The sequence below is a fragment of the Urocampus carinirostris genome, chromosome 2 (genome assembly GCF_059441175.1).
Source record: "Urocampus carinirostris isolate Australia breed hairy pipefish chromosome 2, RoL_Ucar_1.0, whole genome shotgun sequence".
In the NCBI taxonomy this organism is placed as follows: Eukaryota; Metazoa; Chordata; class Actinopteri; order Syngnathiformes; family Syngnathidae; genus Urocampus; species Urocampus carinirostris.
Genome location: NC_142350.1, coordinates 47,658,287 through 47,686,004, shown reverse-complemented (window position 1 = coordinate 47,686,004; position 27,718 = coordinate 47,658,287). Strand labels below are relative to the sequence as shown.

General features: G+C 37.3%; 1 protein-coding gene across 5 annotated transcripts in view; it reads left to right on the top strand.

Moving 5' to 3' along the window:
* ddr1 (discoidin domain receptor tyrosine kinase 1) overlaps positions 1-27,718 on the top strand; it is a 91,343-nt gene that overhangs the window by 58,404 nt on the left and 5,221 nt on the right. For 2 of the 5 annotated variants that reach the window (XM_088326802.1, XM_088326803.1), the window contains exons 8-18: positions 981-1,167; positions 6,930-7,179; positions 13,178-13,318; positions 16,209-16,271; positions 18,223-18,389; positions 19,801-20,002; positions 20,828-20,929; positions 21,482-21,807; positions 24,325-24,452; positions 24,526-24,723; positions 26,165-26,438. In XM_088326802.1, the coding sequence (XP_088182928.1) occupies positions 981-1,167; positions 6,930-7,179; positions 13,178-13,318; positions 16,209-16,271; positions 18,223-18,389; positions 19,801-20,002; positions 20,828-20,929; positions 21,482-21,807; positions 24,325-24,452; positions 24,526-24,723; positions 26,165-26,438 (2,038 nt within the window). The remainder of the gene's footprint in view (positions 1-980; positions 1,168-6,929; positions 7,180-13,177; positions 13,319-16,208; positions 16,272-18,222; positions 18,390-19,800; positions 20,003-20,827; positions 20,930-21,481; positions 21,808-24,324; positions 24,453-24,525; positions 24,724-26,164; positions 26,439-27,718) is intronic. The other 3 variants (XM_088326804.1, XM_088326805.1, XM_088326806.1) reach the window with 3 other exon arrangements.

Genomic DNA, 27,718 nt, shown 5'->3' with positions numbered 1-27,718 from the left:
AAAAGCATTTTATGTTGAAGTACAGTGTGCGTTAATTTTAACTCTTTATTATTTTCCTCGTTTGCATTAGCTTTGAAACAAAATGATGAATGCAGTTTAATGCCTGGGAGCACACGCCCTTTTCCACAGAATCATCAAGCATCCATTTATTCACTTCTTGCCCCCTCTCACATGTCTTACATTAACATGTACATAATGCAATGAAGTGTGTTTATCATAATTTCAATTACTGAGGACACTAGAGGGACAGAGAGATATTTCAAGAAGTCTTGAAGCGTGTTAAAAATTAAGAAAGTGAACACTTAATCTAGTTTAAACAAATTTGGGTGCTTGATGTGCTGATAATTTGAACTAAAACTAAGCACGGGAAAGAGAAAGTTTTATTTTTGCTCAATACACTAAACTATGTGGTTAGAATGTGAGCACTTTTTTGTTGGACTACAAGCAACTACTTGATCTTAGTTTTCTAAATTTGTTTTTCAAAGTTAAATTGACCGTTTATCTGAAACAAAATTTTGTAATTCTATGAATATTTAGTTGATTTTGTCTTATAATGGCATATTTCGGATTGGAGTAATCCAAAAGTCACATTACTGCACTATTATGGTATTTGGATAACATTACTGATAACATTTTTCAACAGGTAACTGTATCGGATTTCATTTTTAAAGTAACCCTCCCAAACCTGGTAACAACATTGTAATAAATAAGTTGTTAGTTTAGAAATATCAAACTAGGTGCCTAGGTGAATTAACAAAAAAGTAACTCTTGACTTGAAAAAGGTTGGAGACCCCTGCTCTAGGGTTTCTTGAATGTGGGTTTTTCAGAAGGTTATGCTTTAATTTTCTTATGTATGCTTTTCAATAAATGAATCTGAAAATTGTATTTATTTAATAAATAATGTCCTTTTGGTAAAACACACAAAAAATAAACATATTTTTGAACCGGACCACAGCACTGAATGAATTGGTTCCCCACAGGGTCCAATTCGGAGGTCTGGGTCAACTCTGCGACGGGGTCCTGGGGGCCGACGACTTCATGGAGAGCAAAGAGTTGCGGGTGTGGCCAGGTTACGACTACTTGGGCTGGAACCGGGATGTACTCGGCAAGCCTAGCGTGGACATAGAGTTCCAGTTTGAGAAGCCCCGCATGCTGCGCGTCATGCAGGTATGAATGCAGCCCCTTCTTTTACCAGGTCTTATTTTGAAAATTTTGATATAAATCATTTTAATGTGTATAAATATGTATGGTAATTTTATAGTTTAGTAGACACTCAAAATAAGGAGAGAAGACATCAGTGGATGTTGAACTTGCAAGGGAAACGGGAGAGGACTTTACAAAATCTTAGATTAGAAATTCAAACCGGTTGATAAAGCCCGTCCCTGAGCCCTTTTCATTTTCTATATTACAAAAAGCAGATCTGCCCAAAGGGCTGTGAGGATAAAAGAACGCTACATGATTGGCCAATAGTGACGATGATGTAAATGATAAGCAGTTTTTATTGTCCGGAAAATAGAATAACAAAAACAAACATATGATATACTTAACAATATATGATTAAAAAAGAAAACAAGTAAATTCAAAATAATAATTATAGTAATAAGAAAAAAATAATGACAAATAAAAATAATAAGACAATATTTATAATATATAATAATTAATTTTAAAATAAACCCATGTTCTTCTCTGGTGTGCACATTTCTGCCACCTGATTCAAAAATGGACAAGCTCCTCAACATGGCATGAATATCAATCATTCATTGTAGAGGAAAAAAAATATGTGCATGCCATTTTTATTTTAAGTTTAGTCTTCATGTGGTTTTCGTGTATCCATGTCTTCCTAGTATTTTATATAGGAACAGCTCTTTGTGTTTTGCATGATTTAAAATTCAAAAAATATAATTGTGTTTTAAATATTGCACAATAGTGCGTATCTTACTGTACGGATCCCTCTAAATATATTTAGTGCCATAAAAACTGGTTTACTAATCTCATCGGATAATATGTAACAAATATGAGATGGTATGACAAATAAGCTTAGCAAATTTGGATACGTGGAAGACGTTTTTTGCAAAAATAACATAAAATTTCATTGAAATCAAGTCAAGTCATGTTTATTTGTATAGCCCTTAATCACAGGAAGTCTCAAAGGGCTACAGAGACCACAGATTATTGTAAACCACATACTATTATTACACCATCCCCTGATCTAAAATCTACATGAGGGCAAGGAAAAACTCAAAAACCTCAACATGAGGAAAATAACGAAACCTTGAGAAAGGACCGCACATGAGGTAATCCACTTTCCAGGATGACCAGGCTGAAATGAATGTTGCAATGACAAAAAATAAACAGATATTGTCAACATAAAATAAAGGTTATTCGTATGCTATAGAATAAAGGTGTGTTTTAAGCTTAGATTTAGACATTTCCACTGAGGTTGCAGATCAAATCTCCGGGGGAAGAGCATTCCACAGCACTGGGGCCTGAATAGAGAACGTTCTCAAACCTGCGGATCTCTTCTTGGCACTTGGGATCACTAGCAGACCAGAATTTTCAGAGAGAAGGCGCCGGACCGGAACATAAGGGGAAATTACATCTGAAAGATATGAAGGGAGCAAGTCCATGCATGATTTTGTATACTACCAACAGTTGTAATTCATTTTGCTTGAAGTAGGACTATTTCAAATGATTTAAATAATTTACTAGCATAGTTTACAGTTTCCAGATGGGTTGATATGTCAGAATGTTAATTAAAAAATAATAATAAAAAACGTCAATGCCATCAACATCTAAAACCGTCAATGGAAACGTACGATTGCCTACCCAGAGCGTCTGTAACTGTCAATAGTGGTGAAGTTAAACGACTATGAAATAGATTTGCGATTGGTGGATTGATTTAAGATTTTTTTTCACCTCTCCGTGGTTACTAAGTGTTTCAATTTTCTAGTTTTTCACAAAGTAGCTAGCAAGTATTGAGCTGTTTTTGTCTCAAGAGAAAAAAATGAAGCGCCATCCTCTAATTATCCCTCAAGAGAGGGAATTCAGTTTACCGTTGCGCACATACAGGAAATGCTCATTTACATTCGGTCGCATTTCAAATATGATTTGGATTCTGAGGCATCTGCCACCCAAAATGTCAAAGATTGTGTCTTAATTCTTAGATTGGGATCTTGGGACTATTATTAAGAGTAAGGAGGCGAATCAGGTAATCAGTGTGTGGTATCAATGGCTATTTGAGTTGAGTAGCAATATCGGTATCTGGAAGACACAGCCAGCCTTACATTTTCATTTTATGGTGTGAAACAAGATGTGTTTTCGACTCCTCTTATGGCATTTTGTCCATTATACAACATTGACAACTAATTATTGTGCTTGCCCTAAAACTATGATGTTTGTACAAATGCTGAGTTACACTTTTAAGATGTTTGATGCTTTTCTGCTGTTGGTTTGTTATAATCATGGAAACAAATGTCTCGTTTCGGAAAAAAAAAAAAAAAAATCATAGAAGGCACCGGTTGCCCTCGCTACGTTGCATGGCTTTAACCAATCAACACTTTAGACTAGTATAAAAAATAATGAGGCAAATAAAACTAAAATCTTCCAAGGGCGTTGTAATCCTCACAATTTTTTATTTTTATATGTTATCTCCTTCCCTTTCTGCATCCACCTGCTACTCCTCTATACTAGCTCTAATCACGTCACACAATAGGCAAATAAAATGTCCTTTTTCATTTACACATATATTTATCTGTTATTTAATTATATACACAGAAGTACTTAATTCTGTTTTAATATTGGACACCTGCAAAGGAGATTTCACAAGATGTATTTTCGGTATTTTGACTATTATTGTGCACGGTTGTTCATTGTTTTGCCTGTTACATCGTAGTCTCTATCAGCCAATTATGTTACTCTTTTTGATTTCCACACTTTTTGTACTTTAATAAAAGAAAAGGGATCAGGGGATCAGCCTTTAGAGAGATCGGAATTTCTTATCTGAAGGGTTCTCTCCCTGTCCTCCTTGCTTGCTAGTTCAAAATCTGTTGACTATTCGCACCTGATTATAGGCTGCATCCAGTCCTTTTTTCAAGGAAGTTTTTATAATAAACTTCCTCGACACAAATATTCCACCTGTCTCACTCTTACCTTTACTGCTTGGGCATCTAGGTGTCCAAAGACCATAATAACCTTGTAATGTAGTGGATCTATGAGGAAATCGTTAACTCCATACCAGCTACACACGGAAATTGAATCAAAGTTGTCAGCTTTGACAGACTCTTACTGTAAATGTAAAGCAGGGTATGTACACTTTATTGTTTTCCTTTTCTAACAAACCTTAACGAGTTTAGATATGTCACCTCCCTCTTATTTCTTGGCGCATTTATTGCTCTAAAAGAAACAAAGTTTTCTTTAGGTTGTCTTCGCAAACAACTTTATAAATTCATAACCTATGACAGAACGAACCCATTCCAGTACTTATAAGGCGTGTCTAGGTTTCTATTTTACGGTAATATACCAAAATAACGTGGCAGAGAGGAGCTACACGTCATGCTGTGAGTCTGATTGGGTGCTGTGTTATAACTGATCTAACGGCACATAAACTTCAATTTTCTCAAAAATAAAACACTTACTGTACAACAAATAACTCCGGTTCCCATCAATCATATTCACGTTGAGTTGAATGTGAGGGTGACAGCATGCCTTTTGTAGCAACTATTTTTGCTACAAAACACTTACTTATAGATGTTTCAGGTTACATAGCTTTTCCCAGAATGAAATAAATTCGGAAGTAGAGTTACCTCTGCAGAAGTGTGCAGATCATATTCAATACAAAGATGGATGACATAAATCGGCAGCCACTGGCTGTCGTCATCCTCACGTTCTAATTGGCTGACAACATGCGCTGTCGGATCCACTAATTATCGTAAATTTCTATCCCCGCTATATGTCAATTTCACAGAACGAATTGTCGTATCCCGGGGTATTTTCTGTCGGGATTTACTTGTCCCATCATAAATTCTCCTATCCAAAATGTCCAAGATTGTGTTTGAAATCCTCAGATGGGATCTTCACAATCCTCCCGGAATCTTTTTATCTGTTTGATGACATGTTTTCTGCCAGTAAACTCGTTCAATAAGCCATCTGCATTCATTCCCCTTCTCAAAAAAGTAACAATTTGTCACCAGATGTTCTCCTTAACTCATTCCCACTTCGGAGCTTGTGACCCCAAATGAATTGCTGAGAAATTCAGTGCATAAATCAAGCATCCTCATGAATAAAGCGTCTATAAATATGCAATGTTGTCATTAGGCGCTCTCAAAACACTTTGCACATGTTAAACACAGATAAGGAAGCTGACAAATTGCCTTTTTTTTTTTTTAATTTAAATGAAGGCTTTGATCTGATAAATGAATGCCCTCATTAGGCTTAGTCAAGCATTGCGAAGGTCTAATGGGAGTACTTGAGAGAGGCTAATGCTTTCTTTACAGCACTAATAAAGTTCTGCGCACACCGAGGGAAATACTCTTGAATAAAACAGACATCTCAAAAGGGGAAAAGAGTAGTGAAGTAAACCTGATCTCAGACCTGCAGCCGTGTCTCTTATTTACAGTAAGGGGGGGTTGTTATTAGTGATGGCACTTTGAAATAATTAATGTCATATGTACTTAATTTTAACCTTGACACAGGGCAAATTCAATAAATGTACTCACCATGGTGTTATAGTGTACTACTCAGGTAGTACACTGCAAAGATTACAGGAAAAACATGAAATAATGTTGTAAAATGGGGGGAGAAAAAAACAAAACAATATATATATATATATATATATATATATATATATATATCCAAATGAAAGTGATTCTGAAAAACTATTCTGTATTATGCAGCCCTTTACGACAGTGCTTTCGGTGTACCAAAGTGCTTTACAGTAGATAATTAACAAAAGGGAAGCTTTAAGTAAAAAACAAAGGACAAAAGTGAGAAAGTATTTCTGTAGTAGCAGCACGGCTACTCAGTGGTTCTGAGGTTATGAGATCGAACCTCCTGTGTGGAGTTTGCATGTTCTCCCAGTGCTTGCGTGGGTTTCCTCCAGGCACTCCGGTTTCCTCCTACATTCCAAAAACACGCGTGTTAGGTTAAGTGGTTGGTCCAAATTGTCACTAGGTGTGATTGAGCGAATTGTCTGTCCCTGTGTGCCCAACGACTGGATGGCAACCAGTTCCGGGTGTCCCCTGCCCACTGCCCGAAGATAGCTGGGATGGGCTCCAGCACCTCCGCGACCCTCCTGAGGATAAGCGGTGCAGATAATGGATGGATGGATTTCTGTAGTATTTATTTAAATGTTTGTAGTATTACCATAGTAGAATTTTTGTAGTATATTTTTGTAATATTATTCGAGTTGTATTTTTCAGGTGTAATATTCTGTAGTATCCATCCATTATCTACACTGCTTCTCCCCAGGAGGGTCGTGGGGGTACTGTCGCAGGGCACACAGAGACGGACAACTCGCTTGCTCATTCACACCTAGGGACAATTTGGACCGCCCAATTAACCTGACATGCATGTTTTTGGAATACGGGAGGAAACCAGAGTGCCCGGAGGAAAACAAGCGCTCGGAGAACAAGGAAACTCTGCATAGGAAGGCTGGCAGCTGGATTTGAACCCATGACCTCAGAACTGTGCCTCGGACGCACTAACCACTTGCCTGCCGTACTGCTACTCTATAGTAGTAGTTTGATATTATCGTACTATATTGTATGTTTGTTGTAGTTCTATAGTATTTTTTTTTATTTTCAGGAGGAAAGCAAAATAAAAGGTCCCTGTTTTAAAGCACTTAATGTGACATTTGATTTTGTAGTTACTTTTTGTGTAACTGTGAGTCACCGATGAGCTACTCTAAGACATTTTTTTTTCTTGTTTTTTAGGTTCACAGCAACAACCGTCACGCTCTTGGGGTAAGGGTCTTCAAGAAAGTGGAGTGCGCCTTTAAGGCCAATTTGCTGCAGCCGTGGTCATGGCCGGCCCTGGCGCTGCCTGTCCCCTTGGACGATTTGAAGGACCCCTCTGCCCGAACGCTCTCATTACCTCTGGGTGACCGCCTGGCCCACATCCTTCGCTGCAGTTTCTACTTCGCCGACAAATGGATGCTACTCAGCGAGATTTCCTTCCTTTCCGGTAAAAACACTTCTACTAAATTTTCTGACTTAAAAACTACATAAATAGTGCATTATTTTCTTTAATACTACCATAAAATGTGTCATAACTGCCATCACGGGGTATTTGGGGGGGAAAGCCCAACTGGACAGGAACCTAAGCATCACCTAGTGCAGGGGTGGGCAACTATTTAGAGGCGGGGTTCCCCATTGGGCTAAAGAATTTGGCCAAGGGGCCGATCCTGGACACCTTTATAATTTTTCTCCTCTATGAATAAATATACGTACATGCAGACATGTAAAATTTCTTTATATTTGTTTTTAAATAGATTAGTTTCATCAATTTTGTTTTTGAAGCACTCACAATTAAAGGAAAATAAGTCCCTTATCTCTGTTTTAAGCACCTGAATAGTACATTAGTTTATCAGTATGTTAGTAGTATTTCTTCAGCAGTACTGGATTTTTATATCTGCAAAGTGTTTTGTATTTCTGTCATAAGATTTCTGTGAAAGTATTTTTGTATCATAGTATTACTGAAGTGTTTTTGTGGCATTTCTGTGAAAGTATTTCCATAAGAGTGTTTTTGTCGTATTTCTGTAGTATCACTGCAGTAGAATTATTTGGTATTTTTGAAGTATTTCTGCAGTAGTATTATTTTGTGTTTCCACAGTAGTATTTTTGTATTCTTTATATAGTAATTTTCTAGTATTTCTTTAAATATTTCTATCGTAGAACTTTTGTAGTATATTTTTGTAATATTACTGTAGTTGTATTCTTCAGTATTTCTTGTATAATGTTCCGGTATTAGTATTTTGATTGTATAGTATTACTTTTGTAGTATGTTTGTAGTTTTTACATTGTATTGTTTTTTTTTCCTTTTTGGAATAAAACCAAAGTAATATATTAGGTCCCTGTTTTTAAGCACTAAATTTGATATTATATATTTTTGGAGGAGTAGTATTTTGTTGTAAACACATAAAAAGACAATGGGGACCAAAAGGAAACCAAAACATATTTTATTAGTAGTACTTTATTTACTATTTTATTATATATATATATATATATATATATATATATATATATATATATATATATATGATTTTCTTTTTTTTTTTTTTCACTGTATTTTTTTTTTCACAATATATTGACCATTTTCGTTTGACGTGCTGGATAAAAAAAACGCCTGTGGCCAGCGGGCCATAGTTTGCCCACCCCTGACCTAGAGTCTATCTGATGTTATTATGTTTACTCTGAACATATAAAATGTTTATTGCCCTCAAAGGGTATTTTGGGGGAGAAAAGGTGGATAGGCAGGAGCCTTAGCACCACCTACTGTCTCTCTGTGTATACCCCCGGTCTCCATGGTATACCACTGTAGTACTTTTTACTTAATTTTAGTTACATTTCTTTTGCTATTGTTACTTCTCTTTTTTTTGTTAAATTGCTAGAATATAATGCACATTATCTGAATTTGATATAATTCTCTGGGTATTTTGTAAAAAATGACCCATTTTGATGCATTTTTTTCCCATTTATTAATAGAATACGACCCAATAATTTGTTTTATATATATGTAATCATTAAATTTTAAAACGATCACCTCGTTTTTCGGGGATTATTTTGTAAAAAACAAAAACCAAAAAAAAAAAACCATAAGATGTTAAAAGTTAAATTACAGATTATTTTACTTTTTCTTTTAATAATGCAGTATTTTAGGTTTTGAACATAATTACCCTATATTTTGTTTTACAGTTGTTTAAAATCATGCTATATTTCGAGGTTAAAAACAAAATGATAAAAAAAATTGACATTTAAAAAGAAATCATTTTTTGGAGGGTATTTTAAAACAAGATGACAAGGGTAATAATTTTGATTTTTCAGTTTCTTAAAAAAAGATTATATCCATTTTTTAACTAATGTTCCAAAATATTGCGTTTAAATACTATAAATTATAAGCTATATATTAAACAACTATATATTTGGGGGTTTAGAATAAAACAATGAAAAATGTAGATGTCATTAAAAATGACGAATTTTTGGCAGGGTATTTATATTTTTTTAATAAAAGGACAACATTTCTGATCAAACTAACCCAAGTAGTGCTCTATTCTTTTATCCCGTTTAATAATTTGTATATATTATTCATTTATCTTTGATATTGTCATGTTTTGGTTTATGCTTGATTGAAATGGCTAAAATGAAAAATGGAGATAATTCATAGATTTTATATATTTATTTTATATCTTATATTTAAATCTTATCTACATTTGTAATAATTATTTGCATGAGTGGAATTTTTGGAAGAAAGACATTGCAGAAAAAAATATAACATGCCTAAAAAAATGAAATCTTTTTGAAATAGCAGTGATAATATATTACAATTTTATATTTCGAATTAATGATTTTATAAAGCTAAAAAAAAGGTCTTGTTTATCAGTACATGGGTTCCCTTCCTGACATCAGCTGTGTTGGTGCAGAAATCCAGATCCTCGCTTCGCTATTTTGTCTCTTGCTGTGATTTTTCCATTCTTATTCGTCGCCTTGCTTGTTGAAGGCTTTTTTTATTCGCGTTGCGTCTTGGCACAAAATAGAAAATCGGAGCGAAGCTTATTTGTTCCCGCCCGATGTCACGGCCCGCCAAGTCGAGCGGCATCTTGTTCCGAAATCTTTCAACTGGATCGGCTTCATCGGATTCTCGGCGGGAGGCGAATTCTCATTAATATTACACGACGTATCGCCACTCTTTTTCGTAGACAGACTTCCGATTTATTGACTGATATAGACTTGGGCTGGAGACAAATGGAAGCCAGGTAAATTGTACTCTCTTTAAACCTCAGCACCAACAACAACAAAAAAAAGCGACATTGATTGTTGCAATGTTTGCTACACCTCCGGGATACAACATAATTGGGGATCGTAAAATGGATTTGCCGTAGAGCAGGGGATAGAAACATAAACTAATTAACTCAGAACAAAGTAGTGAGTAATAATTACTACTTATGTGTCATAAATGTGCAAATGATTAAATAACATTCCAAATATATATGTATGTATATATATATATATATATATATATATATATATATATATATATATACATATGCATGTCAAGGAATTTATTTAAATTGGGTGTGATGTGACCTGAGCTGGTCGAGTGGAGTAGCAGGTGGATGCAGAGGGGGAGGAGACAGTGGCAGTGGATCAAAAATAAAACTTATTTTAAACCATCCACATGCAAGGATTACCATGCCTTTTCAGAAGATTTTTTTTCAAAAGTTGTTCATGTGGTATAGTGTGGTAAAATGCCATAAAGACGGGCATAAAAAACATCTTATTCCACTCAGTAAAAGAAATACCAATCCTGACTATTGAGCGCACCTGATTATTAGCCGCACCCACCACTATTTAAGTGATTTGACACTTTTGTACTTACACAAGCCGCATCTTTGTCCTAACCACATGTGCACGCATTAAAACTTGTGACACAATCACAAGCTTAACCCAGACCAGGCTGTAAGTTCCACGATCGTTACTTTATTTTTTTTGGTTTGAACAAATTTATTGACACTAATAACAGAAAACAATCATGACAATCTCAACAGCAATTAAGCACATTCACAATATTATATTTCAATATGACGTTTAACAGCAAACACAATGTGAGGTTTGAACAACCCTTCTCGAAAATCTTAATAGCAATCAAGTATATTCACAATTTCATTATATAACATCTTTGTTAGTGTCAATAGATCCGTTTCTCTTTCCCAACTTTTTTTGTTTTGAACAAATTTATTGACACTAATAACAGAAAACAATCATGACAATCTCAACAGCAATTAAGCACATTCACAATATTATATTCCAATATGACGTTTTTAACAGCAAACACAATGTGATGTTTGAACAACCCTTCTCGAAAGTCTTATTAGCAATCAAGCATATTCACGATCATGAATGGAAAATGATACCCGTAATTAACGTATGATGCAGACTTGTAAAGTCCGGGTCCCGTTGAAAGTAATCCAAGGAAACAAAATGTATATTTCCAAAGTTAAGGGTGGGAAAAATATATATCCACTATTGTCCGCTGTGACAACAGACAGATCTACCGGTAACTCAGCTTTACCCCACTTCCCATCAGCCCGTGTTTGCTCCGCCCCTTCTTTTTTATTCGCTCGTAGAACACATAACAGAATAAATCTCTAAAATAAATACATTACAAAAATATACAGTTACAAGTACATATTATACATGGTTACACATATTTACGAAGAAAGACGGTACACCGAGAGAGTTTTCAAAGCTTTAATAATAATAATATAACTTTTATCCCAAACTGTGCCTTTGAAAGGTACCAACACGCTAGTAGGATCACGCTCGCAATGCATCAAACATATCTGTCAAAAGAAAGCATACCGTAAGATCTTTGATTTTTGCAATCCGGAGGTGGAATGAGAGCTTGCTCTGTCCACTCCACGTATTGCAGTACCTCCGGGAACGGTGCATTCGCAATGATCGCAGCAAGGCTTTGGGGCTAGGACCTTAGCTTGGCCTATTGGCTGAGAGTAAGTGTCCCGGCTCCTAGGCTTTGTAGCGTATTATGAACTGACCGATAACGGATAATGAATAACGAAGATAGAACAATAACCCTTAAAAACCCCAAAACCCCTCACGGCAGATCGTCCTCGACTTCCTCCTCTTAACTATCGCCATCAAAGGCGTCTTCCTCAGAATCGGAACGTACCTTTCCTATACAGACAATGTATGCATCAATTTAGAGATTGCAGTCTTTCTTGGCGCACATATTCTACTGGTCTTAATCTTACCTTTTATACTCCAACACCGCTGGTGGCCGTTAAAAAAATTACATAAATTGGCCGCTTCACTGAATAAGCCGCAGGGCTGAACATTTGGGAAAAAAAGTAGCAGCTTATAGTCCGGAATTTACGGTACATCGTGAAGCAGTATCATCATATTCCGGGGGTCTATTTATCCCCGTAATCAAGTGAAAAGAAATCTTCAACCTTTAGCACCAGTACTAAATAATTCATTTCTTTGGATTACAAAGCAATACAAGCAAACTTATGATTGACAGCTCCAGCTGCCCACTCGACTTTACAAAGTACAACTTTATTTTCTAATGAGATCACATGGGAGAACTTTTTTCTCAACCTTTGCCTTTACAAAAGTAAATATGTTTGGCTTTAGTGTTTCGTAAACTGCAACAGAATACATTTTGTGACGTTGATTTAAAAAACAAGTACAATTAAACTAAATACATTCTTAAATGAAATAAGCATGTAAATTTGGTCGCATATAGAAGTACATTTGTTATGCTTAATTATCACTGCTCTAAAAATGTAAAACTGGTTTAATACATTTCAAACTCAAATAAATTAACATATATATTTGGTTGCATTAGCAAGTAAAAAAATGCCTTTTTATGTTTTATTGTCACAAGTGGAAATAGAAAAAAGTAGGCTCCAAAAATATAAGAACAAACTAAATACAATCACAAATAAAAAAAAGAACACATTTGGTCGCATATGTGAGTAAATTAATCAAAGTTTTTAGGCCTGTCTTTTTCATATCTTATTATTATAAGTGGTAGTAAAAAAAAATGACTGCTCTAAAAATTGAAATGGTTACCGGCACTACATTCTAAACTCAAATATATAAACATGTATATTTGGTTGTATATGCGAGTAAATTGTTTTATGGTCGCAAGTGGAATAGAAAAAAGTAGGCTCCAAATATATAAAAACAAACAAACAAACAAAACCCAATCACAATTAAAAAAAAGACACATTTGGTCGCATATGTGAGTACATTTATCAAAGCCTGTTTTTTATGTTTTGTTGTCAAAAGTGAAAAAGGGAAAAAAGAATGGCCTAAAATGCGAACTCAAACTAAACACACTCCTAAATTAAATAAATAAAGAGTACGAATGAACTGGATTAGGTCAAAAGTTGCAGACAGCTGGATTTTGAATTTATTTTGGTCTTGCTTTTCTCATCTAGAGGATCTTGAAAAGGACGCGCCGCAAACAAACTCCCGAAAACCTGCCGCCGCCAGCTCTTCTCCCCCTTTAAACGACACATTGCTCTCTCCTATGCCCACCCTTAGTGGCGACTCCCTCAACGCCACTGCTGCCGCTTCAGGTAATCACGTGTTGTCCTTTTCTTCGTTTCCCATGATGCATCTATCCCCCTCTCCGCTTACCTTTCTTTGTGTCATGTAACATTACACAGCTCACACTGCAAATATATATACAGTAGACCTCCAGGATACGACATTATCAGTTCTGAAGTGGGGATTAGAAGTGATATCGGTGCATAGCGGGGTATTGAAATCTAGCAAATTACCGTATGGGTTCCGCACCATAGGGCGCACCCCCGAAAATTTTTTTCATTTTGTTATATATTTTTGACCCTTTGGACACACGTGACCTAACCACGGTATGACACCATGACGGATGGTAGTAACCCGTCGTAAACAGTGGACGAGGGCAGTAAACATTAGGCAACAGCAACAACAAAAGCTATACTATCGAACACCATCGGTAATGAGTAGTCAAACGAATATTGTGCAGCTGTCAGAGGAGGTGGCTTGTGGGAAAGCACAAAAAACGCTATTTAGAGAAACTGGGGATAGCATTAGCAATACTAGCTAGCGAGCAATAGTCCTCCTGACATATTCACACATTTAAACAAATCTTCCACTCTGCCTGACTTCAGTCCCCATCATCTGTACCACTACATCGTAAATGGAGTATCCCCATACACCAGTGCTGATATAAAAGCTCATCAAAGTTTGGATGCTGGTACGCGTTACTGTGCTTTGTTTTGCTGACAAATGCAACCCTAGCGCTCCCTTCTCAATGACGTTACTAAAACAACTTCCTATCTAGATTTTTGGGGAATGTAATAGAACTGTAAAGCATGGGGCATTTGCACCTTGTATAGTAATCACTTTTGAGCATGTTGAAAATATTTATTTTGGAAAAATGCAGTTTCTCTTTTGAACATTTGTCTCTCATTTTATCCATTGATAATTTGTCAGGTCGGTTCGGCGTAATAAGATTTATGGTAGACCACATAACAGTTTTCAGTACATGTGATAGTAGGAAAATTACTGTTTTAAATCCATGGCTAATCACAATGAAAGCAGCCCATTTACGTAGTAAGAAATGGCAATGGTAAGGCGCTAACCTAGCTAGTCAGTACTAGCTAACCTTTTATTTTGACGTGACTCATACCTACTTAACATAAAATTGCTTGGAAGTACATCAAACGTACCTCATAAAAAAATGATCACTGCAAATCCTGGAAAACAGGGCTGCCAGTGTTGCTCCTTGGCTCCAGTCCCTTCGGTCTATTTGCAGGAAAACATCGCCGTCTTCTGTCTTTATCAAAAGGATTACAATTCCAAATCGCTATAAATCACCATCTCAAAAACTGGTGGTAATAGTCTTTTGTCGTCGTTATTGATATTTGTTTCAACTCAATTCCTAATTTAAGTTCTGGCCGCTAGGGTGTTTCTGCCGTCCATTGTGGATGCGATTCTGTTGGGGAAGGCAACGTGACGTCACATGCAAAGGGTCAATACAGTATAAAGTGCATGGAATTAAAACTACAGTGAGCTATCGTATTTACTAGTGTATAACCGTTGCACATGTTACACACTAGGTATATATTAGTGCAATGATCGAATCGAAAAATGTCACTGACCACAATCGTGAAATATCAACTGCAACTACAATCGTCACAACTCCAAGGAGGAAATTTTATTTGGATTTAGTCATTTGGAGTTAAACTGATAGTTTGGTAAGCATTTTCATTCATGTGTAGATCCTCTATGAAAAAAAAAAAAGCCGGAGAGAGAGAAGCCCGACCGGCCCGACTTAATGATTGAAATTTTAAGCCCAAACTCCTAATTTCAGGCCGGGTTCGGGCCGGGACCCAAGATCTTATCCCTAATGCGTTGTAAATGATGTTGGTATCGTGTTCATAGTTTACGTTTTCATTAAATAATTTTGGCTCCACGTCTTTGGCTCCAAGTTTTTTACTTAGAGTGCTTAATTTGTTCTGAGAAAAAGTGAAACTAAATTTTATGTGAATTTTTAATAAAAAATTAGGGCTGTGCGTTACACACAAGTGCATTATATTAACAACAAACTTGACTTCAAATCTAAGAAAAACGTAATGTTTTTGAAAATTATAGTCTTACCCAATCCTATTCAATCGCAGATGTACATCAAACTCGTGTTCTATATTCCCTTCTCTCACGTGAGGGCCGGTGCATTACTGTAGCATTGTGGGGAAAGCAGTATTTTGCGTTTGGAAAAGCTGCCAACTTGCTGCACGGTTCTAATTATGACTACAGATCATCACAGGGGCCGTTGAATAGTTTCTCGTGGTCCGTACGTGGCCCATGGTCTTTGATTTTGAATATGTGCCTAGAATATTTCCTTGCTTTAATAAGTGTCCTTATTTTTACTAATAGCCCCGATTTTTGATAGTTATGGACATGCAACTTAGCCATTTGTGTACCTTCTTTGTATTGCTTGATAATCTAAGCATATTTTTGCTTTTCCCTTTAGCATCACTGCAAGCCTTAGAACCCATCGCAAATATATACAGTATCGTATGGCCAACCCGCACAGTCAACATAAAGCACAAGAGATGCTGAAACAAATGAGAAGCGAGAGCAGCATTGTGGGAGGGAGTTCAGCCAATAGCATATCTGCATTTTAGGGATGCCATGATGCAAACCAATTGCAAACTAGCATTTTATCTGACTTCGGCCAATAGTACACAGACATCTAAGAGACGTAACTGGTAATACGCACAAATGCCAAAATGTTTTCATTGATTTATTGTTGAGGTCATGTAGCTGAGGAGGGGCCAAAAAACATCTTATTCCACACTGTTAAGTGAAAACTGCATAGGCGGAGACAGGGTATCCTGAGGTCTACTGTAAGGCCTTCATTCTTTTTCTTGTCCATCACCTCCTTGGCTCATTCACATCCTCCTCCTTCACCTTCTCCAGCACCTCCTCGCACCCCCAGCAGCACCTTCACGATGGACACAACCTCTAATTGGACGCTCTCAGGTGAGACGAGCACGAGGGGAGAAGCTTGATGGTGTAGGGCTCCTCCCCTTTTTTCAAGTGAGCAAAGGCACTCACTTCTGTGGAATCTGTTCAGATAATTTCAAAGGGGGTCACTTTGACATTATTCAAGTTTGATTGTATCCATGACTCCCAAACAGTCCCAAACCCCCCAAAAATAATTGGCACTGCAATATTTATTTTTGTCATTTTTCCTAATTAAGCAAATTAAAATAAGGGGAAATTTAAAAAAAACACAAAACATATAGAAAAAAGGAGGGGGGAATAGAAATTAAAATAGAGAACAGAAATTAATGAAAGAAGCTAAGTTAAAAATGGAAAAAAACATCTATTTTTTGCCATCTTCTAAACAGAGATCGAGAACCAAAAAAGCAATTTTACTTTTTGGGACAAATGTCAACAAAGCCGCTAAACCCGCTCCCCAGACAAAAGCTTATACTTCAGTATAATTTATTTCACTGCGTGATGTTTGATGATGATTACAGTTTTTTCTGTAGATTGTCATCAATAAGTGTCTCAACAGTGAACACGGATTACTCATGAACTTCCATGTAAGGGATTTTTCAGCGATGTACAATCAAAATGGGGTTTGTTGGTTTGACACCTCGACTGTTAACTGTAGTTAGAAATGTACCCTATACTGCACAGCACAATTGGTAGTATCAGTGTTGACTTGCCTTCATGTACAGCGCAATAGGCTTTGCTTATCCATCCATCCATTATCTGCACCGCTTATCCTCAGTAGGGTCGCGGGGGGTGCTGGAGCCCATCCTAGCCATCTTCAGTCAGTGGGCAGGGGACACCCTCAACTGGTTGCCATCCAGTTGCAGGTAACACACAGACATAGAACTCACTCGCTCATTCACAATTAAACTTACATGCATGTTTTTGGAATGTGGGAGGAAACCGGAGTGCCCGGAGGAAACCCATGCAAGCACGGGGAGAACATGCAAACTCCACACAGGAAGGTTCGATCTTATGGCCGTGCTGCCCGGCTTTGCTCATGTGAATTTTAAATGATATGTAGAAAATTTGCCTGGTATCATTTTTGAGACATTTGTGGCTCGCGAGCCATAGGTTACCGATCTCTGTTCTAAAATATTATATTTGTAGCATGATATGGGTGAGAAAGATAATTATTTTGGTGGCCGTAATTGTCCATTTTTTATATACAAATGCAAACATAAATGTATGCTAAAACTTGGTAGGCAACATTAATATTTTTATTTCATTAATCCTTTTTATTATTATATTTTTTTATAAATGTTTCATATTCTTTATTATTATTTGTGTTTATAATTGTTCAAAATATTATTTATTTTTGTTTATAAATGTTAATTGAATTTATAATAATTGTATTTGTTTTATTTATCTCTTATTTTGAATTTAATAAATGTTTTCCCCTTTCTGTTTGTATTTTTAAATAAAAACCTACAAATACATATTTAATAAATGGAAGAATATTTTTACCTCATCAATTTTTACGATTTATTATTATTAGTATTATTCATGATTGTTTTATACATTACACATATTTTTATATTTAGTGCTATTTTTCCTTCTTTTTTATTTGTAGTTGCATATAAAAATCTACTCAATAGAAATGTCAACAAAAATATATTTTCATGTAATAATTAATCAAAAAAAGATTTCAAAATAATATTTTACGTATGCCTCAAACTAGTCTAAATTTGGATTAATATTGTAATGATCGCTCAATACGAGTTAAGAAGCAATATCCCGCTGTTTTTATTCATTCTTTTATGCGGACATTTTGAGATTCGCTCTTACATTAAGATGATATCACTGGGAAACAGTGACCCATTGCGGCTCTGCTTCAGAAAGCAGCTGAAAATCATGTGTATTTTGTATTTCTCACCCCTTATTTTAAACACGCAATATTCATAGGAACGCTGTTTGTCCTATTTTGCAGGTTCCGAATTGGCGGGCGTGTCCCCCAGGGCGGGACTACCTGTTGCCAAGGATGACAGCAGTAACACAGCCATCCTGATTAGCTGCCTGGTGGGCATTATCCTGCTGCTCCTGGCTGTCATCGCTGTCATCCTCTGGCGCCAGTACTGGAAAAAGCTGCTGGGAAAGGTGACTGCGCCTAAGCACTACTTTTAGATTGAATTATGCCCACCTATGTTGGCCTGGAGAGGGATGGGCACCACCAGGCTGTACTTGTCTAAGACACATCACAGGAAATGGTGCCCCTAAAACCCATGTGGTTAAGGGATCAAACCACCGACCCACCCATATTACACATATGCAGTTTTGGTCGTGTTTCTTAAGAACAGTAATGTTAGTTACTAATTACTACTATCAAAAAGTAAATGTAATCTGATTTCAGTATTTTGGTAGTAAAAACAGCTTAGATGTCAGGATAAACGGTAGGGAGAATATCTCGATCAGGAGAAATTCAGTGTTACTCTGCTTGAGATAACGCCACTGTAACTTTTCAGTTGTACTTTGTAGGTAGATATTGATACAGGGTTGGGTAGGGTTACTTTAACTGGATTACTTTCAATTACTTCTGCTTCTGACTACCCCTTTTCGAACGTGTTATGTGACATTATTTTGTTGTTGACCCATTGTTTTTGTCCTGTTTTTATTTTTATGTTCGAAATAAAAGTTTTCATTCATTCATTCATTACTTTTGGATTACTCCAATACCAAATATGCTAATAAAAGACAAAAGAAACTAAATATGAATAAAATTACTAAATTTAGTGCAGGTTTGGGGATTAACAGAATACATGGAACTGCAAAAATAATGTTGGCAATCTGTTTGGATTTATTTTCATTTTGTTTCTGTCGCATTTTATGTTAGTTTTGCCGGATATCAAAGCCAGGAGAGAAAGCTTACTACGTGTTGTGAGTCATGATTTTATTCATATTTTGTTTCTTTTGTCTTTTATTGGCATATTTGGTATTGGAGTAATCCAAAAGTAATTGAAAGTAATCCAGTTAAAGTAAGCCTACCCAACCCTGTTTATATACGTGCCCACCCAACTTTAGCGTTGCTGGTGATTTGAGGATTGTATGTTGCGTTGTAAGCCAAGGAGTAACAGATAGCAATCAGAAGACATCTCATCTCATCTCATTAGCCGTACCGCTTATCCTCATTAGGGTCGCGGAGATCAGAAGACATTGTATTCCACTATCTGCTTTTAATAAGTAGCGTAGTATTGCAGCATGTTGTAACAACACTCGAGTTACGAAATCGTATAAATATCATATACCATACTCGTTATCAAGAAAAGTAATTGCGGTCCGTGAATGCATTCCTTTGTAATGTGTCCCAAAACTGCACACAAGTAGTACTCATTTTAATGATTTTTTTCTTCATGGGGTTCGGAAGGCATTAGCTTATTAGCATATGTTTCTATGCCCTCACTATACGGCAATTTCAATAAAGGATCCCCACCTCAGAACGGGTTCATGTAATATCCTGAGGATTTACTGTGTTCAACTTTTTTTCCTGAACAATTCCTTTATATTTGCGCAGGCGCAAAGCGGCCTGTCGGGCGACGAGCTTCGCGTGCATCTGTCGGTTCCCTCCGACAATGTGGTGATCAACAACACGCACAGCTATTCTAGCCGCTACCAACGCATACACACTTTCCCAGAGGACCCCGAGCGAGAGGCTGAGAGCGAGTACCAGGAACCCAGCGCCCTGCTGCACCCGAGGGACCGGCGTGAAAGCTCGGGTGGGTCCTATCTGCCTTTGTACTTTTCAGATTTCTTCGAATGTGTCTAAAATATGAATGCATTTGGGTACTTTAAAGGAACACTGTGTATACTCTAATTTTGCACTTTGTAGTGGTTTACTCAAGATCTAAAAATCATGTATCTTGGTTAATACACACGCAAGATGAAAAATCGCATATGTAAATCACAGATATATTTTTGGCTCTGCAAAATACATGATGGGCATTTTTTTCTTTTAATGGTACTAGAGAAATTGGATTTGCCAGTCCTTAAAAAGTGCTTGAATTTGCATATGAAAAAAGTGTACAAACCCTGAATTAACATGTTAATTGCAAGAGGGCACCTACAGACCACTGTATATGTTTCTCAACTGCAGAACAGTTACCGTATGCATTTAATTGTAACTATTCATTTCCAATTGTATCTACCATATTTTCTGGGATATTAGGTGCACTGGTATATAAAGCGCACTTTCACATTTCTGGCCAATTTAGTTGTTATTGTGTGACTTATAGTCCAGTAAATATGGTAAGTCTAATGAACATGAAGAAACGCTGGCATGAACATTTTGTCTTAGAGAAAAAAAAATCAAAAAGTGATCATGCAAAACGAGGAGATCGGCATGCCGTCTTGACCCGCTCCAAAATAACTCCAAAATATCATTTCCTGGTTGTGACTCGTGCTTGTTGTGTGCATCCCATCATCTTGTTTTGATCCATGCTAATTGATTTTGTTTTGTTGTGTTTACTTGATGCACTGGCCTGCCTTGCCTCTTTTATGTCTCGTTTGTGTGTCGTATATTTTGTTTGTTTGTGCTCTCCCAGCCTTGCTGTTAAACAAGCCAGCCTGTCATATGTCAGCTCACAGGAAAGGGGGTGGTCCCTGCAACTGTCAGGCTCAGGAAAAGAGGCTCAATGTGCCGCATGGTAAGACGCCTAGGAAAAAAAGTCGGGGGGAGCGGTTTACATCCCCACGCCTGGTCTCTCTTTACTTGAAACCTCTTCTTATCTTGCATGCGTCTGATCAGACTTTATTCCTTTTTTTAACGCTTGCCTTGTGTTGTGTTTTTATTTATTACAGTTATTATTTGATTTTATCTAAAACGTCACATTTCGAGACTTCTCCTTGTGAAAATTTTTACGTCTTCATAATCCGTTCTGTCACTTTTATTACTCGCAGGCTTTTGGAGAATCGATTATTAAGGTTGTAAAAGTGGAGGGTGCTTTTGCAAGGGTTTTTTGTAAGGTATATACTGTATAAAATATTTAAACTTTTAAGGACACATCAAATGATGCACCTCACCTTTAATATTTCTTCTCGCATCTGATTTGAAGTGACAACAGGGCACTTTTGAAAGTATTTTCATCTTGGTGGCCGGTCACACTAGTTGGACTCAGTCATGTTTTTCCGTTTCTCAAATGTCTCACACTCGTTCAATTGGCTGGATTGTGCTCTCAATCTGCCCCTCCTTCTTGCAGCATGTGGCTTGGAGCCGTCCCCGGAAAAGGCCTTCCCTCCTTTGCAGGACGAGCCTCCGCCATACCCCGGATCGCCGCCATACCCCGGATCGCCGCCGTACCCCATCGCCAGCCTGTCGCCGGGCGCCTCGCCCCCACTTCCGGCTAGCGTGCCGCACTACGCCGAGGCGGACATCGTGAGCCTGCAGGGCGTCAGTGGCAACAACACGTATGCCGTCCCCGCCTTAGCCTCCGCCAGTCCGGGGGCCGAAGTCGGGCCCCTGCCTGAGCTCCAGCGACAGTGCCTGGTCTTCAAGGAGAAGCTCGGAGAAGGACAGTTCGGAGAGGTGAGACTAAGCAATGCCTGGTGGATGATGCCAAATTCTGGAGGTGCTCCAGTGGCTGCTCAATTTCTGTCTGAGATAATTCACACTCAGTTGATAAATATTTATACAGTGCTGTGAAAATGTATTTGCCTCCTTCCTGATTTTGTCTTTTTTCATATTTATCATTCACAAATGTTTCCGATAATAAACCAATTTTAATATCACATGAAAACAACCCGAGGATAAACAAAATGCACTTTTGAAATGTTGATTCAATTTATCAAGGCACAAAAAACCTAGGCCTATCTGGCTCTATGTGAAAAAAAACACTACTATTACGCCATCCCCTGATCTAAAACCTACATGAGGTCAAGGAAAAACTAAAAAACCTCAACATGAGGAAAATGAACACGCAGTACACAGACATCGTCAACATGAAATAAAGGTCATTTACCACTCCCTGAGCTCAACATCAAGGTGAACTAGGCTACAAAATGTCAAGCACACAATTGACATGCCACGATCCAAAGAAATTCCAGAAGAAATTGTGGAAACAAGTGATTGAAATCTATCAGTACAGAAAAGGTCACAAAGCCATTTCCAAGGCTGTAGGGCTCCAGCAAACCAATGTCAGAGCCATTATCCAAAAATGGAGAAGACTATGATTTGTGGCAAACCTTCCCAGGAGCAATTGACAAACTAAGATTATTCCTGTTAAAGCAGGGTTGGGCCTGGTTAGTACTCTGGTGGGAGACCGCCTGGGAATGCTAGTTGCTGTAAATAGGTCATTTGGCACATGCTCTGCTGCGACAGCACTGACTGTGTTATATATTCTTATAATCGATTGAGTGTGTGATAACTAATCCTCCAGACATATATTTGCAATCATATCTAAATGCTATTTTTTGCTCTTTGTTTCTTTACAATGCTTCTTTGAAGTGGTGATCTGTTTTTCAGAAGACACCATTGGATATATTTTTAAGTACGTAGTCAAATATTCAGACTTAATTGAATTAGTCTCATCTCATTAGCTGAACTAAACTGATTAATCTGAATCTGATTGATTATTTTGATTATCGTATTTACATTGATTAATCAGAACTGAATCCGATTTAATTGATTTCATCGTATGGATTATTTTGATTCATTAATCTGAATGACGCTTAATAGTTGATCTGATCATTCTAACTAAATGTAATGATTTATGTGTATGAACCTTATTAGTTATCTGATTATCTGAACTAAATTGATAAATAATCTCAATGAATTTGATTAGTTATTCTGATACCTAAATGGATTCGTTAATCTCAGTAAATGTGATCAATTAATGTGATTTGTTAGCCTAACTGGATGAATTTGAATGAATCTGATTAATGGATATTATCATCTGCCATAAATTGATTCAGTAATCTGATTAATCTAAATGACACTAATTTATTGATCTTATCATCTGAACTAATTTGATGTATTCATCTGAATGAATCTGTTTAGTCAATCCGATTTTCTGGGTTATATTAATTGATTCATCTGAGTGATTGATTGATAAGTGTAATTATCTGAACTGATATACGTGACTGATACGATTATCAACTAACTTGGTTTATTCATCTTTTTGATCTGAGTGATGTTCATTCATTTATTTTATAATCTAAACTAAAATGATTAATTAAGAATCAGGCCTTAATAAATGTGATTATCTGAACTAAATGGATTAATTTAAGTTAATTTGATAAATCCATTTTATTAACTGGAAATATTAATTTAATTGACTATTTAAATGGATCTGATTATCTGAACTAAATGTAATTATTAGTCTTATCATGAATAAATTTGACCAATTGATCTGATTTCTTGAGCTAAATAGATAAATCTGATCAATCGGAATGATTCCAGATAATTGGTCTGATCCTAAAGTATTCCAATCATCAGACTAAATTGAATTAATCTCGTTATCTAAACTAAATTTATTCATTAATACAAATTAATCTGATTAACTGATCCGATCATCCAAACTTAATTGATTAATTGGTCTGATCGTCTGAACCTATTTGAATAATTAATCTGAATGATTTCAATTACCCAAAATGTATTTCAAATTGAATCTGAAATAGTACATAATTCATCAATCTGATTGTCTGGAATAAATTAATTAATGTCAGTGACTCTGATTTATTAATCTGACTATCTGAAGTAAATTAGTCTGAAAAAAATGGTTACAATAGTTAATGGAATTAACTGAACTAAATTGATTAATTAGTCTGACGCAACTTTTCTTCCACAGGATCACGACAAAGTTTGAATTGTATAGGTTTTTGGGCGTGCAAAATAAGTTGTTGTTGTCATATAGTGGGGGAAATGACTTAGAGAGGTGCTGACAAAAACATGCCATCCACACTGTAAAGAGAAAACATTGTAAGGCGAGGTTCCCGTATCCCAGGTATCTACTGTACTCTGCAAATATGCAAGCAAGTGCATTTCTTTCTTGAAAAATCTGCCTCGGCGGCAAATTGAACAAGATCTCTATTGTTCTCCCTTAAGGTGCACCTGTGTGAAATCGAGAATCCTCAAGACCTTCCCAACCTGGAGTTCCCCTTCAACGTTAGGAAAGGGCGCCCTCTGTTGGTGGCCGTCAAAATCCTGCGCCCTGACGCTTCGAAAAATGCCAGGTTGCTATCCAACTCTTTATTGCTCCCAAGTAGTCAAAAGGAGCAACGCAATCAAATGATTTTGTTTCCCCAGGAACGACTTTTTAAAGGAAGTGAAGATCCTGTCACGGTTGAAGGACCCAAACATTATTCGTTTGTTGGGGGTTTGCGTCAGCAGCGACCCCCTCTGCATGGTCACAGAATACATGGAATGCGGGGACCTCAACCAGTACCTTTCCCAAAGGGTTCTCCTGGACAAGGGCGGACCCTCGCAGGCCGCGCCCACTATTAGGTGAACACTCCCTTTAACTGTGTTTCAAAAAAGTCTTAAAGGTAGAGTGGGTAATATTTTACCACTAAGTAAAGTTTTGATGTAACGGAAAATGTGTGCACAAGGAAGAATACAAACTACGGAGACTCAAAGTGACCAAACTTAAACATTATTTTCCTTCATTATTTTGCCTAACATTTCACGAACGACGAAAGAGAAAAAGAACCAAAACAACCAAAATTTTCGACAACTTTAGGTGAACTCAAAACAATGTACTATTCCTAGTCTAGATTTGGTCCGCAATTCTAATTATGACCACATTTGGTAACATTTACACAATGACTATTTGGATGAAATTTGGTGTTTGTTGGAAAACCGTCTTTTTGAGGTCTAAATTTGTATAAAGACGCTACCCTACTTACAAACGAGATCCGGACGATCGTTCGTAAGTTGAATTTGTTCGTAAATTCCTTCAGTGCTATATTTTGTATGTTCAAGGTTTATATAAGTATGTTTAAGGCTTGTATAAGTAAACTGTATTGTTTTATACTTAAAAACAAACGTTTTATGAAATAATATGCTCGAAAAAGATCAAGAAAATTAAGTTTAACTCACTTTCGGAAGATGAGCTTCAAGAGTTAAGCGACTTCTTCCTCCGTGGTAGAAAGTGGCTCAAAAAAGCGATCCCACCATTTTTTCAACAGCATCCTTATTCCACTTTAATTTCAAAAGAAACGACTTTACACAAACCATATTGAATGGATGCACGAGATATTAAACAATACAAATGTCAAAGTTCTTGGCGCGCTGGACATACATTATAGAATGTTTACACACAAACAAGGAAGAGGAAGCGGATTTCTTCTTCAGGTGAATGCTGGGTGACCTCTCACAGCGCCACAACACGCCGGTAGCAGCGGAACAAATCACTACAGCAACTATTTTGGGATAAATTCTGTCCATGTTGAAAAGACGTATTTTTGAGGTCTAAATTTGGACTGCACTAGGTGAGGTCAACAAGACCCCCTTTTTGAGGACAACATTTAGCCCCCCATTGAAAAGAAGATGTCTAACTTTAGACCACTCTGGGTGAAGTCAAAGTAATGACAACTATTTTGGGCCTAAATGTGGTCCATGTTGAAAAGATGTCTTTTTGAGGTCTAAATCCCACATTAGGTGAAGTCCACACAACGACCAATTTGGGATCAATTTGGTCCAGGTTGGATGGTCTAAACGGAATAGAACCGAAAAGTGAAAGTTGAAAAATAAAAGCACGTCTTTTTAATGTTGTTGAAAAGATATATTTTTGGGGGCTAAATTTGGACCACATCAGTGTGGTAAAAACTGATTTTGGTCCAATTTGGATCGTCTAAACACACGACATCTATTTAAGGACTAATAAAACGGACCCAAAATCCAAAGATCAACATGTGTTATAAATTGTCTATTTTTGGGTTACCAGCTACCCGGCCCTCATCTCCATGGCCAGCCAGATCGCTTCAGGAATGAAGTTCCTCTCTTCACTCAACTTTGTTCATCGCGACCTGGCGACTCGCAACTGCCTGGTGGGGGGAGAGAGGGGGGTGGAAGGCCTGGAGGACCCCCCCGGAGGAGAACGCCACATCAAGATTGCCGATTTTGGCATGAGCAGAAACCTTTACGCCGGCGACTACTACAGGATCCAAGGCCGGGCCGTGCTGCCCATTCGATGGATGGCTTGGGAGTGCATACTCATGGTGAGAGCCTTTAGCTTACTAGCTTATCGCTAATGCTAATTAGCATCCATGTAGCTCAAAGGGGCTACCATATCGTTCTTGATTCTCTGCGTAGTATAACTACTTAATAATGCTATTGCAGTAACATATTGCACTTCTGTTTTATTTTTGTTTTTTTCAACAACTAAAGAAAATTCTAGAAAAATGGGGGGGAAATGTCAATTTTAGAATTCGTGTACACAGGTCGACTGTGGTGTAATTCCAGCAATACATTGCATTATATTTCTTATTTATATGAATATTTTACTTTTTTGAATATATTTTTAGATGTATTTTATATAAAAGGTGGGTGCATAGTTTGTGATGTCTTTAAAAAGTTGTTTTTTTTATCTCGTAAGCATGTGTCAACAATGCCCAACTGAGTTCAAAGAGCCATTATATATATTTTTTTCCTATGTGCTTTTATCTTACTTTTACCCTCTGTGTTCCGGCCATAAAGCGCATTACACTGGAGGAAATTAAGCGGGGGGGAATGGAAGGAGGAGAGTGATTTCACGAGCGTGCTCGCATTTTTTGGGTGAAAGTAAGACGAGGATATTGTTTCCAATACAGTCCAAAACGCCCACCCTAACCCAAAAAGATAAGGAAAAATGTGCGACAAAAAGAGCTTGACCGAGTCTGCAATTATTATTTCAGCTGGAAGATGGCGTCAGCAAGTATAATAGTTTCAAATTCTGGAAACTACCTCTAATTATTAGACAGATACTTTATTCATCCCCGTAGGGTAGTTCACACTTCCAGCAGTCTCCCTTGTTGCTTATTAACAGATTAACAGGATGGCCTCGGGGTGCTGTGTTGTAGTCTAGCAACAGCGGAGTGGATGACGTCACACGCTATTCCAAAAGTTCGACGTCCCTGCAGCAGATGGAAATCTTTGTGCCCAGGGTTACACCACTTCGTGTTCACGTAGATAGCGAGTCCACCTCCTTTCCGCTTCCCGCAGGCTTTCGTGTCTCTGTCTAACAGCGCTGAAGCCGGGTAGCTCCACGTTAGCGTCCGGGATGCTAGATGTGAGTCACGTTTCCGTAAAACACAGAAAACTGCACTCCCTGTGCGCTTTGATGTTTTTTACCAGCACATCCAGTTTGTCGGCCTCATTTGGTAGAGAGTTCACATTTACCACGATTACCTACGGCACGAAGACTTATAACGCCGCTAGCTGCTTAGCCTTAGCACCGGCACTGCATCCACGATAGGGCCCCCTCATCTCGCCGGCACGAGAATTCTTCAGGGCAAGGAGT